Source organism: Drosophila subpulchrella, chromosome 2R, assembly GCF_014743375.2.
Source record: "Drosophila subpulchrella strain 33 F10 #4 breed RU33 chromosome 2R, RU_Dsub_v1.1 Primary Assembly, whole genome shotgun sequence".
Taxonomy (NCBI): Eukaryota; Metazoa; Arthropoda; class Insecta; order Diptera; family Drosophilidae; genus Drosophila; species Drosophila subpulchrella.
In genome coordinates, this window is record NC_050611.1 from 21250893 (window position 1) to 21265663 (window position 14771).

Here is a 14771-nt window from a genome sequence, read left to right on the forward strand (position 1 = left end):
ACCTTTATGGATTTGTGGTTAAATTCTCTTACATTCTACATTTAAATCTTTCTTATTTATGGGGGTCGCAATTTTAACCCATTTTCATGTTCGATTTTTCCGTATTTTCAATGGCATTCAGAATGGGAGCCCAAAACTGCACTTCTGGATTTCATATCTTGAGTTATATAAGCCCGATTTGGAAGTGGGATACCTTTAGGAATTTGTGCTTAAGTACTCTTACATTCTACATTTAAATCTTTCATTTTTATGGGGGTCGCAATTTTAACCCATTTTCATGTTCGATTTTTCCGTATTTTCAATGGCATTCAGAATGGGAGCCCGAAACTGCACTTCTGGAGTTCATATCTTGAGTTGTATAAGCCCGATTTGAATGTGGGATACCTTTATGAATTTGTGGTTAAATTCTCTTACATTCTACATTTAAATCTTTCTAATTTGTGGGTGTCGAAATTTTAACCCATTTTCATGTTCGATTTTTCCGTATTTTCAATGGCATTCAGAATGGGAGCCCAAAACTGCACTTTTGGATTTCATATCTTGAGTTATATAAGCCCGATTTGAATGTATGATACCTTTATGAATTTGTAGTTAAATTCTCTTACATTCTACATTTAAATCTTTCTTTTTTATGGATATCGAAATCTTAACCCATTTTCATGCTTGATTTGTCCGTATTTTCAATGGCATTCAGTATGGGATCCCAAAACTGAACTTCTGGATTTAAGTATTAAGGTATAGGAACCCGATTAAGAAGTGGATACCTCCATGAATTTGGATTGAATTCTCTAATGTTCTACATTAAAATTTTTTAACGGCTGTCAAAATGTAACCTAAGTTTGTTCCGAGAATAGACTAGCCGTAGCACCTGCCGCATTTGCATAGGAAAATCCCGTGACAGAAATCGCTTTACAGCTGGGCCATAAAATGCCAACCAATTTGCAGCAGAAGAGCCGTGCAGAAAGTTATCGATTAAACAGCCGGGCCAACGAAAGCTTCTTTCCTGGAAACCTTTAATTTCCCCCTTCTTCCCCCTTTCTCCGCCTTTCGCCGCCCACACATGCTAATAAGAAAAGCTCTGTTGTGCATTTCCTTCCGGTTACGTGGCCAGACGTTGAGGCGCATTTGCGAAATTGAAGACGAAGTGCCAGCGCCAGCAGAATTGCGGGCAAGCCCTAAAAACGTAAATTGAAAACTTTGTCGGTCGGTTCGGTCGCCTCGTTGGCCCAAAAGTGTGCTATATAGGGACTGTATTCCCGTATATACGTTTGCCCGACTGTGCGTGCCATGTCAACATAATTCAGCCCTTGATTGAACGGAGCCGCAGGCCATAAAAGCGACAGTAGACGACATAAAACGAGGCACCGTTTTGTCGCGGAAACTTTGGCTAGTTTTAAAATCAAATGCCTCATTTGTAGGGCTTACGAGGGGGTCGCAAACACCCGGAGAACCCCAACCTCAACCCGAACCCGCAGAGATTAATTTGTTATTGCCGCCCTGGAGGGAGGACGGAGGAGCTGTGGAATTTTTAGCGCAGCACTAAAGGTGCAAAGGAATTTAATTAAATGTTCTTCCCGTTGCGAAAACTTTTGCAGCACTGCAGCCAGGACCTGGCTGTCCTGGGACTCCCAGGACAATGCCATCTAGTTGTCAGGCAGCCATTTCGGTGGTCGGTAGTCGGTGGTCTCAGGCTCAGTCTCAGCCCTTTTCCCATTCCGCTTTTTGGGCCAGGCTCAATAAACTAAACAAATTTGCAGGAGCCTAGGGCCTCGACTCTTGCATAAAGAACAACCAAATGGGGACAAAGCCCGGCTTGAAATCAATTGGAATGGAGGGGGAAAGGAGCTTCGGCTTCAAAGTTCGGCATTGCCTTTCTGATTTTACCTTTTTCCTCAACAGAAGCATCGGATTTCATCTTTAAAATATTTTATTTAATACATTCAATTACTCAGGCTCTTTTGTATTAGTTTAAAAACCCAAAGATTTATGTGTGTACTAGTCTCAAGTGGAGTTCGATGTGCGTTGATGCTTAGTTTTGACTGATAAGGGCTTTCTAAAATAAATATTGTAATACAAAATATTGTAATAAATCAATTGTATTTATTAACAAAACAATAAATAATAAAATATTATTTTAAGAACCCATTTAAAAGGCTGTCAAGTCACAACTACTGGCCGAAAGTTTACATATTTATGAGGTACCCAGGAATATTTTAAAATATTTATCAAATTTTTTGTTCTCAAAGCTTGAAGTATCCCATCATCCAGCCCGTTGTGGAAAACCTCTTCTTAAATCGTTGCTAAATGGATCCTTGAGCCTTTAACACATTCTTTGGCCATCGATTGGAATTCGTTTTGGGCAGAACTTGAAAACGGATTGCTGCCAAACCACATCCGTCATAATCAACCGAGTAACAGACCGGTTTTGACCACAAAGCCTGCCACCTCTCGTCTTGCCCCGCCCTCCACTGGCCCACAGACACCGACATCTGCCTCTGCGTCTGCATTTGCATCCCATTCAATGGAGTTTAAAGAGTTCATAATCCAAAGAGTACACAGAGCCAGAAGATGGGACCTGATGCCGATGCCGATGCCGATGCCCAGCAGCCAGGAGCTAGTAAAACAAACTGATCAATGGGCTATAATACGACAGGCGGACGGACGGCCAGAAGGACAGCCTTTCAGCCGGCGAAAGGGAAAGAGCCTGGCCGGCAGAAAAAGCCAGACAGACATAACATGGACAGCTGGCATGAAAAATTATTTACTGCAAGAAAAATCGCATGCAACATTTTTGCACCCAACTAGAGTGGGGAATTTGAGTAGGGGAGGGGATTTTACCGGCATAGAGAAGTCACGTGTTTGCTTTAGAAAACCGGAATATTTTTTGAATCACATGAAACCTTTTGAGTATTTCACATAAGACTTAGGAATTGGTAGCACTTTTAAATAAGGAAGATATTTCTTTAGTTATTTTATATTTTTGAAACCATAACATCTTAGTAAGTGGTTCCATATTTTACCAGACTGAAAAAGTAACAACTCTTAACTCCCTCAAACTGATCTCTAGAATCTTTAATATGTAATTAAACTATTTGTAAATTCTTACATTCAACTCTTAAGGACTATTTCTAAATTTATTTTGAGGTTATTCTTTGTTATCCCTCAGATAAAGTTCACATTTCATCCGTTTTTTCAATGAGATGAATGTTTAACAAGCCGAAGTTTTAACTAGATAATGTCGTTTATTAAATCCTAACATGATATTGAGAAATAAAGGATTCAAATAAAAACGATTGCCGTTTAAGTTCTTAAAAAACATTTCATTGGAACTGTTAAAATTGAGTATCCCGATAAGAAAGTCCCTTCTCGTGTCACGCTGCGACCTCTATGGGTGGCAGGACCCTAAGGGCACAACGTGAGTGACGACGCGTGTAGAGTGGGATGTGTGCACCACCACCCACTGGTGGTGGCCCCTGCACCGCCTCCGCCCCATCCGCCCCCGGAAAATGCGATGACCAGCCGCATGATGAAGTTGCCAATGATGATGGTAGCTGGTCGTTGGTCGTTGGTCGCCGCTCGTTGGGAGCAGGGATCTGGGAGCGGAAAACTGAAAACTGAAAACTGGAGACCGAAGGCCGAAGCCCAGGCGAACGGGAATGCGAATGCCGATGAGGATGACTGTGCAGGCGACACAATAATGCCGCCATTAATCTTCTGGCACGACTGATTTGTTTGACTTACGGCTCACGGCGACAGGCGGCATCGGTGGAGGGGGAGGGGAGGTCTCTTTCCCGGGGAAGGGGCTTCTGATGGCCCGGACAGCCGTGGCTTTAACCAGCGAATGGCCAACGCACATTGCAAAATAATTTGTGTAAATCATTTGCGCTCACTGCCAGTGCATTATATAAGGCAAATCCCCCCAGCGAAGCCCGGCCATCAACACTCAGCCTGTTTTGACAGTTGTCGCCATCGCCATAGTCATCGTCATCGTCATCGCACTGTGACAGAGCGACATTCATAATTTGGTCTTGTTAATGAAAGGTTTTCGAATAACCGAGAGCGTGGGGAGCTAAGCGACACTCAGCGCCCAAGTTTGCGGTTGGAAAAATGCGAAAATTATTAGAAAAAATTCGTAAGATAAAATTTAGGATTGAGAAAGCTGTAACCACTTAAATTAAAGCTAACTGTGATTAAACACAAATTTCCCTTAATTTAATAACTAGATTTAAAGAGTGATTTTTTGAAAAATAAATGTATCTTTCAGAAGCTACCTTTGATCCTTAGGTGTGAATTCAATAAATACAGTTTCTATCACTTGAATAATTTTTAGTTGCACCAACTTCATAAATTACCACACCATAATATTGTTTGTTTAAGAAACGTTTGTCGTTGTTTAATGGGAAATGAAAATGCTATATTTCGGAGCTTGGTAAAATGCTAAAAAGCCAAAACCACAAAAAAGGGTCTAAGATATATTTGCAAATTACAATCAATTATATTTATACACACACTATTATCTGCTACAAATATTAATTGTATACCTGAATAAGATGCTCAAATAAATATTTCGCTTTTAATAACTGCTGCTCAGTGTAAACAAGATGTTGCAACTTGCAGATTTTATAACAAATGCTCACCGCATGTTCGACAATCATTATATCACACTCATGTGCGTTGCGGCTATCTCTATAATCCCCCTCTAAAGCCCCCCTGGAGCCACCCAACTGGCCACAAAACCAACGATGAACTATCACTCAGACTCACAATCATTCAGTTTTTGGTCTCTGAAATGGACTTGTCCAACTATCCGATTGGCCGGCAAAAGCGAAAACAAAATGCGAAAAGCGAAGCCAATCCCTGTTACCAAAGACGACCGCAAATTACTCTCCACTTGAGTGCGAAAATTGCAATGGAAAATGGGAAAATGGGTGGTCTTAAGGGGGGAAATGGGGATCCAAGTCAGTCAAGTGAAAAAACTAGGTTGCCAATTTCTGCACTTTGATCCGGTGTCCATTGAAATGCCAATGAGGATATATTAATCATCTCTGGAGAATATAAATCCTTTTTTAAAAACATTGAATGCAATTCCACATCCATAAGTTATTACCTAACTTTTTATTTATGCACCTGCAGCTTCATCTGCAATCAAAGTTCGTTGGGCCTTTTGCGAAAAAAGAAAACCCATTTTCCTGGCTATTGTGCAAGGTTTTCTTCATTCATTGCCTTGATTAGAAAAGACGCCCACAAATATTTACAGCCCACGAAACAATGAAACTTCAGTGAGTGCCTGCCAATTTTGAAGGCAATCTTTTTCCACTTTTTTCACATTTTCTGGCCAAGAAAACGCAGTGCCAACGATGGACAGCTGTCCAGCTGGAGTTGGAGTTGAGTGGCCAGGACCAGGAAGCAAATGCCACAGCCAAAAGAAAGACCAGACCAGCTCAGTCATTTTATCATGCCAAAAATCATATGAAATTTGACAGAAAATTACACGACTTAATGCCGCCCACTTGGCTGGCGGAAAAGCGGGGAAAACCCACAGAAGGAAAAGCGACGTAGCTGCGGGCCCCAATCGAAATTAGTCAAAATTTGACTCGGGTTAGACAAATGGCCAGCGCGAAATTCCACCAAAAAATAGAGGAAAAGACAGACTTTTCAGCGGCGCTTTCTGGCGATAATTATGAGTAATTTATTTAATGATGATTTGCATTGCGGACAAAACGTAAACAACGGAGCCGAAAAGCTGGAAAAACTGTTTTCCACTCGCTTGTTGTTTTTCTGTGCGGCTTCCTCGTGGCTGCTCCTTGATAATTGCAGTTCATTTGCAGTCGTGGGTCGGTTGATATATGGCCAAAACTCGGAGTGAGTGAGTGAGTTTTTCGCCAGTCGTTTGTCGTGAATTTTTTTATGGCGCCCATCAATTAAGCTGAACGAATGAACGCCTTGGAGTTGCAACAGCCAGCGCACACACAACATGCCACATTTTAAAATTAATTCAATGATGCCCCGCAGAAGGGGGAAATGCAGACACACCTAATGGCCGAAATGACCGAAAGACATAAAACTTTTAACGACGCGAAGTCAAAAGAAACGCGTTAACATAGGGCACCTAAATCTTGGCACGGAAAATCAGGTGGGGCGATTGTTTGGGGTCAGGGGTTAAGAGGCGCTAGCCACGCCCATTAAACTGATAGATGGCGAATAAACTTGTAATTTGGAACTGAAGAAAAGTGAAAGATAAGTGGTTAGTTGGCTTAACAAGTGCTCAATCCTAAAGGAAATGGCCACTAATTTAATAACCTGTCTTAAATTAACTTTTTTATTAAAAACAAGTGACTTAATAAATCAAGCAAAAACTTGTGTAAGCCATTGGCTTAAATTTAAGCTGATTTACTAATTTGTTATCTCATTTGTAAATTTTATTGGGCCTGTAAGGATGTGTGAAACACGGTATAAACAAATAAATCAAATTATCAGCTAATTAAATATTGTTAATCAGTGTTATTTTCTTAAGCAGAAGATAATCCCTTGATGATGATGATTTATATGCAAAATTGAAAATAATCACCATTGATACTTGACTTTGACTTTTACTAAAAACACAAATTATAAGATAATCTCTTAATTCACAAATTCAAATTTAAATACAAAATTGAAAGTATTGCGAAACATTTTTAGAAATACTTCAAAGTCATAGCTAATAAAAATGTGTCTAATTTAGTATTTAAATTATGGGTAACCACAATTTGCACATATTTAAACCCATTGAAACGGAAAGTATGCCACTTAACAAAGGCTGTTCTAAAGCTTGGATCAAGCTTAGTTCTAATTTTACTGAAAAATCGCATTTGTTACAAAATTGTTTCCTGCCGTTTGTCCTTGAACGACTAACTGGAAAATGGGGAAAATAAAAGAGCATGTATTTTTCAATCAGCCAAGTGCAACAAATAACAACGAGTGTTGTTCTGTGGAAAAGATTTTCAGCCTCCCTATATTTTCTTGCTGTCTGTTGTTGTTTGGATTTTCCTGCGTGGCATTGTTTGTTTGCAGCAAATTGAACATTTTCATTAGATTTTCCTTTCGCAACGGGTGGGTGTGTGGCTGGGTGTGGTGTGTGGGAAAGAAAAGCCCTGGCACATTCAATTGTAATGCCCAGGAGAGCGATTCAATTGAATTTGTTTGTTTTAGTATACGGTTCATTTATTTGCAAAAACGAATGAATAGGAGCAGCGGCCATCCATTGGTTTCCCCCCAATTTGAACTTTGTCGAACTTCCGGTCAAATGGCGAGAGCTTCTGCCTCATAACATATGCCCAGGTATTGTTCAAGTGCAGATCCAAGTAGTTCTTATGTATTTCAGGTGTGTTTGCCTACCCTCTCCATGTGGGAAAGTTTTGCCCCTGAAGTTTCTTGCTTCCTTCGTTTTCCCGGGGGACCTCTTAAGATTTCATTGTGTAAATTTACTGCGGCATTCTTTGTCCTTTCTGCCGGCGAATAAAACAAAGGAGCGGCCGGGAAAACAAAAAAACACGGCAAATTCAAATCGCGAACTGCTTAAAAATGAACAACAAATGAAATTCCCATAGGTGGCAGAAGTTTGCCGCGTCTGCAGGCATTTAAATGGCAACGGTGGCGTATACGCAACGCCGGGAAATCTCCTCAGCTGCGCCACCAAAACTTTTCCAGCCTGCATCCTTGGCCCTTAGCTCCTTTCACCTGCTCCTGCGTCTGCGAAGGGGCAACATTTAATGTCATGTTTGTAAGTTTCTAGACGATGCCAACATGTTACTTTGGCCCGCCCCGGCGAGTCCTTCGTCCTTCCTGTAAGTTTCTGCCCCCGATCCCGGGTTTTCCGCCTTTCCGGCGGCAGAAAGTCACTCTCTGGCATGCTCACACATCCCGAAAATGTCTGGAAAGTCGTGGGTTCAGCCTTTAATTCACTAGCTTTAAGTTTCCAAAATTAAATTATTTAGTCTACATAGTGAGAATTTAATATTATGTTTTAAAACAATATTTGAAATGATCTTTAATAATAATCTTTCTTTAAATTTGCAAGGCAGAGACAGGCCTAAAAATATATATATGTATTTAATTTAATTGAATTTAAGTAAACATTTTTTGTATATATAATACAAATTAACAATATTGCTATTGAAGTAAAGCAGTTAATCCTTATAAATTATCTAGAAAATCCATTTATTTTGTTAGAATTTTGAAACTAAACAACTTACGATATGTTTTTAGTTGTTAAAGCAATCCGGCTTATCCTTCTTTAAATTAACAAGGCAGAACTATAGACAGGCGACTTGTCAAAGTCAACATGACAAAAGTTTCAATATGCTGAGACATTATCCTCCGATGGCATTATAAACAATTCATAAACATGCTCGCATGCAAACACCCACAACTACAGACGGCCGGGAAGATTATGTCAGAGACAATCGGATTAATATCAGACAAGAACAGCTCTGAGCGCAGGGCAAACATCAATGAGACGACAAATTGTTATGAAAACGGGTTCCGAATGGGAAAATTCATGCGGGGAGGGAAAGCGGGTCGGAAAAAGGATTGCAATTGCTTTGTTGCCCCAGCTAATAATGTTGATCTGATTAGCCAAGGACCGCGGGGCAATTGCTGAGTAGACTTTACAATTAAATCAGGGAAACGGCTAAATGACTGCCAGACAAATAAGTCGACTTACTTGACTTGCCCCGCCCCGCGAATATGTGTCAAAAGTTTGCATTTGAAGTAATTAAATTTAAATTGAATTCACCCAGCGAGTCTGGGAAAAAATTAATAAAAGCAGGAAAAGCAGAAGGCAGGAAACTTTTTTAATCCTTTGCTAATTTGTTTTTCTTTGGGTCTCTCATTTTTTTTCGGGTGCGTGAAGTGGGTTTTGGGGACTACGTTTGGTTTCGGGTTCTCCCGGCATTTCCGTGTTATTAAAACTTTGAATGAAAAACTTTACTGCGTAATGGATTTGAATTAAACGAAATATGCTGCACTGACTGCACTTCAATAAAACTGCTTATTTAATTATCAAAATGTGAAAAATAATGATAAGAGCATGTTGTAATGGGCGAATAATTAAGAACTTTGGCAGAGATATAAAATATATGTACAGATATAAACGACTTAGCAGCTTAAATAAGTTTGTTTGCACTAGGGTTTAAAAAACATTAAAATAATATTTGGGAATAAGTACTTATTTATTAAATTAAATTTGGAAGCAGCCATAAATACGTTGGTTTGTCTTAATAAAACTAAAACAAATATTTATTTGCTAGGCCAAGTTAAAATGTTCGCACTTCTAGCCAATTTACTCGACTGGTTCCACACACTCCCAATAACTTTAACAGTAGTTGAAATTTCACCGGGCTCAGTTATCGATGGTCGTAAAATGCAAGCGCTGCGAAATGAAGCCATAGAATGGCAGTGTGGCACTTGCGGAAAACGGCAATGGGCCATACGAGTACGAGTGTCGCACACAACTCTTCCAACCAGATCCAGCTCTAATCGCTCCCAGTCCAGCGATACCCCATACGCCCCACACCATCCCAACCCCACCGCAACTGTATTCCGCTGTTTGCAGCCCACTCGTGTTGCATGTTGCATCCGCTGGCGCATTGACTTTCATGTCGCGCCCCTCGCCAAATGAGTCACAATTAAAACCGATCTGCGCGAGAATCGCAACAGGACTACCGAAGAAGCTGATACCCATTAAATAGTTTAGGTACCAAAAATTACACTCTATCTAATACTATATTTATAGTATTCAAGAATTGACATTCTAAAAGCATTATTGAAATTAGAGCATTTAAAGATATACATAACTATAGTATAACCTATTAAAAAGCAATTTAAGCCATCAAAATCATATGGTTTTCTGAAAAGTCAATCTAATTTTGTATCTTTTTATAATTATAAATTTTCTATAGTATTATATAAATGTATAATATAATATACATTGCTAATTTATTCTCAAAAAAAAAACACGGTTGACTTTTGCTATAAATATTTTTAAATATAAATGTTTCTTATATAAATTTATATTTCCCCCAACCAAAACCCCACCTTTTGCCAACAACCAAGGGGTATTAAAAGACTTACCTTACTAGAAAGCGAAAGCTAAATTGTTATTGCAACATGCAACCGCAACTGCCGAGCAACAACAGCAATGGCACATTAACCACTATGTGGCTGCGTCGTCTCGCAATAATTGTGAGCAAATATTACACGAAAGCGCGGAAAAACCAGAGGGGGGGGTTCGAGGGGCCCCAGATTGGCGGGGCAAACGGCGTATTATCGTGGCAGGCGATGACGATAACCACAGCAACAATGCAACATCATAATTATCGACCCGCTCCACTCGATTTCCCCTGCCCCGAACCGCGGCGGCAATTATGCCAAAAGCGCGTTTATTATGTGAAAAGAAACCAAAGATAAAATATTGAATTCAAGTCAGAAAAAGTAAAGCGTAGCTTAAATCATTTGAGGAAAAGCCGTCAAGGAAATTGAGTGGTCGAGTTAAAGAAACCAAATAAAAACCAGCTAGAGAAGCTAAAAAAGACGCAACATATAACGAAAGTTGTTGGTGCTTAAAGTTGCCTGTCGGCGGTGCATTTTGCTTTATTTAGAGCACGTTTCTGCGGCCTGTTACGAAATCAATCCGCAATTGCATTCAGACTTCGGCAACAAACAATTAAAAGGCTCACAGAGGCAGAGCACAGTTGGCACATTTTATTGGTAATTAAATAATGTGAAATTCGAAGAAATTATTCAACTGAGCACTGAGCCATCATCATGCAATGAAATTGGGATTAAAATGGGTAATTGTTTCCGCTGGCTCATTGGCTTTCAATTATTAATTTCTGTTGATCTCAAAGAGTGTTGTTTTTATGGACTAGTAAAAAATTATTCAAGTGGTTTTATGTTGTGTTTAATAAGCGTGTAATTAGTTGCTTAATATTTGCACCGGAAAAAGTAATTCAATATTTTTAAAAGATTTGTATTTTAGTATAATAGTATCTGATAGTAAAAGTTAATTATACATACTATATATAAAACAGTAATACTATTTTGCTGTGTTATGTGACTTCCTATTCCTTTAAATTAAATTTATTATATTCTTTTGAAGCTGTATAAAATATTCAATTAAAGAAATGCTTAAAATGCCAGTTTATGCTTAAAAAAGATTCACAAATAATATGTTTTAAAATGTAATTATAATAATTTAACATAAGGAACTTCAGAAAAACCTTTTACCATATATGGTTGAAGGTCCGGAGGTTTCATTTATTTCTTTAGTTTAAATTTAATCGCATTTAACCCTTTTCACACACACACCTTGTATTGCAGAATGGTGCTTAAACAGAGCCACAGCGTCATTGAATTGATTTACCAACGCCCATTGCTAATTGACAGCGGCATTCATTAGCCTCTTCCTGTCCCCAAACACCCGATCGACAACTGACAGGGGGGTGGTGGGGGAAAATGGAGGGGCGGTGGGAAAAGGGGGTGTGGCAAGGGGTCTCCGAGGCGGGGCTTTTGGCGACAGGATGATGATGGCGGGTGCAAACACGCCGAGCACACAAACACCGCTCGGTTGCATGTGCCCCAGTTTCCGTGACCGCTGCTGCCTGCCATGAATTTCCCGTTTTCCGCTTTCCCGCTTTCCCGCCGGCCGCTGCCGATTTTCTATTTTTTCGCATTCACCATCGCCACCATGACATAATGACGCGCCGCTCGGGTTTTGATTGATCGATCGAGTCGGAAACGGGAACAAAAACTGAAAACCGGGAGAGCCGGCGGGCTGAACCAACAGCAAGGTGTCGAAGTTGTTACAAATCAATAAAAATGCAAATTGTAAATGTAACTCACAAATTCGATTGCTTACATTAAAGGCCTCTTTTCGAATTGCTTTACACTTTAATGTTCAGTTTTTAACATGACGGTAAGCGAACAAGTTTCAAGCTGTTTAATCTTATGTCTGATTCGACAACCATTCAATGAAATTAAAAATTTATATTTGGATTCACATTTATTGTTCGTACAGTGAACAGCTGAACATCTCTTCACAGCATTCAACGTAAGCCAAGAACCTTATTAAAATACCAAGTTAATTTATAGGATATATCCAAGCACTATCCTTTTAAATAATTTTGTTGATTTGCAAGAATTTCGATCATATTACAAGTCTCTCAAATCGCTGCAATAAAATAATAAAAATACTTAAATGTATTACAAGAATTTAGATCATTACGTACTTAATGAAAAACGTTGATTGACGATCCTTCAGTACCCAAATCGCAAGCATTATCGACCCACTTTAGAGGTGGTTTTGAGGCAGGATCACCTTCATCTGGCTCCGCATCAGACTCTTCCTCAGATTCAGATTCCAACCCACATTCTTTGGTATCCTTCTGGGGTTTCAGCGTCTTGTCCTGATATTTAGTCGACTTTTTCTGTTTGGCCAGTCCGAGTTCGCGAAACTTAAGCCACATTACCTTGGTGGCATAAACGGCCACTGCGGCGGCCGCCAGCCATGGGTGGTTCATCATCATTATCATCCGGGCTCCCGAAGTGGTGGTATCCACGGGTTCAGCGGTGGTGGTATCGGGCACTGGGGCAGCCACCTCTTCAACCGATCCGGCTCCGGGCGACTCCTCACCTCCCTCTCCAGGTACTTCTTCCTCACTCATCTTGTACTGGGATCACGAGAAAATGAATTCACAACTAATTTCGGATCTAGGAAAAAATTACTTATTTTCTGTATGGTTTCTTTACTTCTCTACGATTTGGATTGAATGCTTTCTAATTTGTCTTGACAGTCTTGACAGTCTTTTCAGTGTTTCCTGTTTCCAAAGATTTTGTATACTTTCACAGTTACCTGAATCAATACCAAATTCCTAGGGCAACAAACAGTACTAAGGCAAAAAGCTTACAAAGATATAGGTGTGAATACAATTATAAAAGATAAAACCACTCCAATCAAAATCAAAAAATACGGAGCTGCGAAACAGTATACCTTTTTTAATTGGCATTCAAACTATGAATACTTTTATAAGACGCCATATAAACAATCTACTGGACTTATTATTATTTCAGTAGTATCCATGCCATTATTTGTTATTACGCAATTTGAATTAATGGGTTTATTTTACAACATTCGTTTTTCTCATCGCAGCATTTACAAACACAATATTGAATTGTTTTACAAGAATTTTTGGTAATGTTTTAGAACTAACAATTTGTGTCCCCCAATGGGGTGTCTTGATCCTCCCCTACGTAAATCGCAAGCATTACAGCAATTAGTGTCCTTGTAGTGTGTAATTGTGTAGTGTCCTTCGATGGTCCTTCATCCCCGTGTTCGAGTGTCAAAAGTCAGCGGGCAGAACTTCAATTGATCGATGATTCCCATCCGGATCGTCTACATCAACCAGATTCGGTGGAATTCCTGACTGAAGATCCACTTCCTGAACGTTTTGGGTGTCGTCTTCGTCTTCTGCATCAGTCTCTGCCTCAGACTCGGATTCAGAACTATTTTCTTCGACATCCTGCAGGGGCTCCGATTTTTTGTTTTGATTCTTGAGCTGCTTTTTCTGTTTGGCCAAGCCGAGATCGCGGAACTTGACCCACATGACCTTGGTGGCATAGACGGCCACAGCAGCGGCCGCCAACCAGGGGTGGTGCATCATCATCCGGGCTCCTGAAGTGGTGGTGTCCACGGGCGCAGCGGTGGTTGTATCTGGAGGTGGTGCCGCTACCTCTGCTGGCTCTGCTGCTCCCGGCGACTCCTCACCTCCCTCACCAGGTGCTTCTTCATCACTCATTTTGTACTGAAAATCGCGAGAAAACAAAAATTAATATAGAAAAATCTAGAAAAATTAGTGCGTTTTTCATATTATGTAACTTCACAAAATTTCTCAGTTTTACAACTTGTATTTTTATAATTTTTGTACTTGCCTGGTGAAGTTAGAAAATTAGTTAGTTCAAAACAATTTTTATTTGTGTGTGTTGTTACTGTTAGGGGTGAAGGCGTTGGAATGAAGTAAACTGCCAAACAGAAAGTAAAGGCATTGACGTTTCATGGAATGGGAAATAGTTTATGGTAGGTTGATCGAGTAAGAAAAAGCATCGAGTAAGCGACCATCATTTGCTACATTTCTTCAGGCTTTTATTGGATTCCAGCAACCGCGAATTCTTCAGGACAAAATATATTAATTTGTGGACTATGGTACGCATGCGCGGATCAACGGGTGATGGGGAGAGGGACTATGGGGTATACTTCTTCTTATGTAATATGTATTTTTTCCAAATTTGATTTCTAATCAATAACTATTTTTTTTATATTACTTACAACCAAATTATGGATCCGCCACTGATGGTTCAATACTAAATATTTTTTTTTTTTTTTTTTTTTTTTTTTTTTTTTTAAAGTGTATATTTATTCAAGATTAACAGGTATACTGCTACCTATGTGGCAGCTTGAGCAGGTTGTAAATATAGGGGATAACAAAGTGTTGGTATACAAAATTATACATTAGTTCTTTTCATTTGATATTTAGTTAGATTAGGTATTAAATATATCTTAATGGAAGGTCATGTGGGTGGTTTCTTTTCAGTCTTCTTCTTGTTGGTCTCCAAATTAGCCTCTTCGCCAGGGAGTTAGGATGAGAGCCAAGGCGTCTGAAGTAATTTTCAGCATGCGTACGACAAACATCGCCTATCTTTGGGATTTTGAGATCTCTTTCAATATCTCTGGTTCGCAT

At 39.6% G+C, this 14771-nt stretch overlaps 3 protein-coding genes across 5 annotated transcripts in view; 1 reads left to right on the forward strand and 2 right to left on the reverse strand.

The window, feature by feature from the left end:
* The window catches only part of LOC119549356 (protein muscleblind), a 183194-nt gene that overhangs the window by 26578 nt on the left and 141845 nt on the right, over positions 1–14771 (forward strand). The gene's annotated exons all lie outside the window — the stretch shown is intronic.
* Positions 12022–12831, reverse strand: LOC119549362. Of its 2 annotated transcripts, XM_037857387.1 has the most exons (3): positions 12763–12831; positions 12267–12707; positions 12022–12208 (listed from the first exon to the last, which is right to left on the reverse strand). In XM_037857387.1, exon 2 carries the CDS (start codon positions 12699–12701, stop codon positions 12267–12269), a length of 435 nt encoding a protein of 144 aa, XP_037713315.1. In that variant the 5' UTR covers positions 12702–12707; positions 12763–12831; the 3' UTR covers positions 12022–12208. The 2 variants fall into 2 exon arrangements, with proteins under 2 accessions (XP_037713315.1, XP_037713314.1); XM_037857386.1 differs by having other exon boundaries at positions 12267–12827.
* Positions 13140–14091, reverse strand: LOC119549361. Its single transcript, XM_037857385.1, has 2 exons — positions 13966–14091; positions 13140–13838 (listed from the first exon to the last, which is right to left on the reverse strand). Exon 2 carries the CDS (start codon positions 13830–13832, stop codon positions 13377–13379), a length of 456 nt encoding a protein of 151 aa, XP_037713313.1. The 5' UTR covers positions 13833–13838; positions 13966–14091; the 3' UTR covers positions 13140–13376.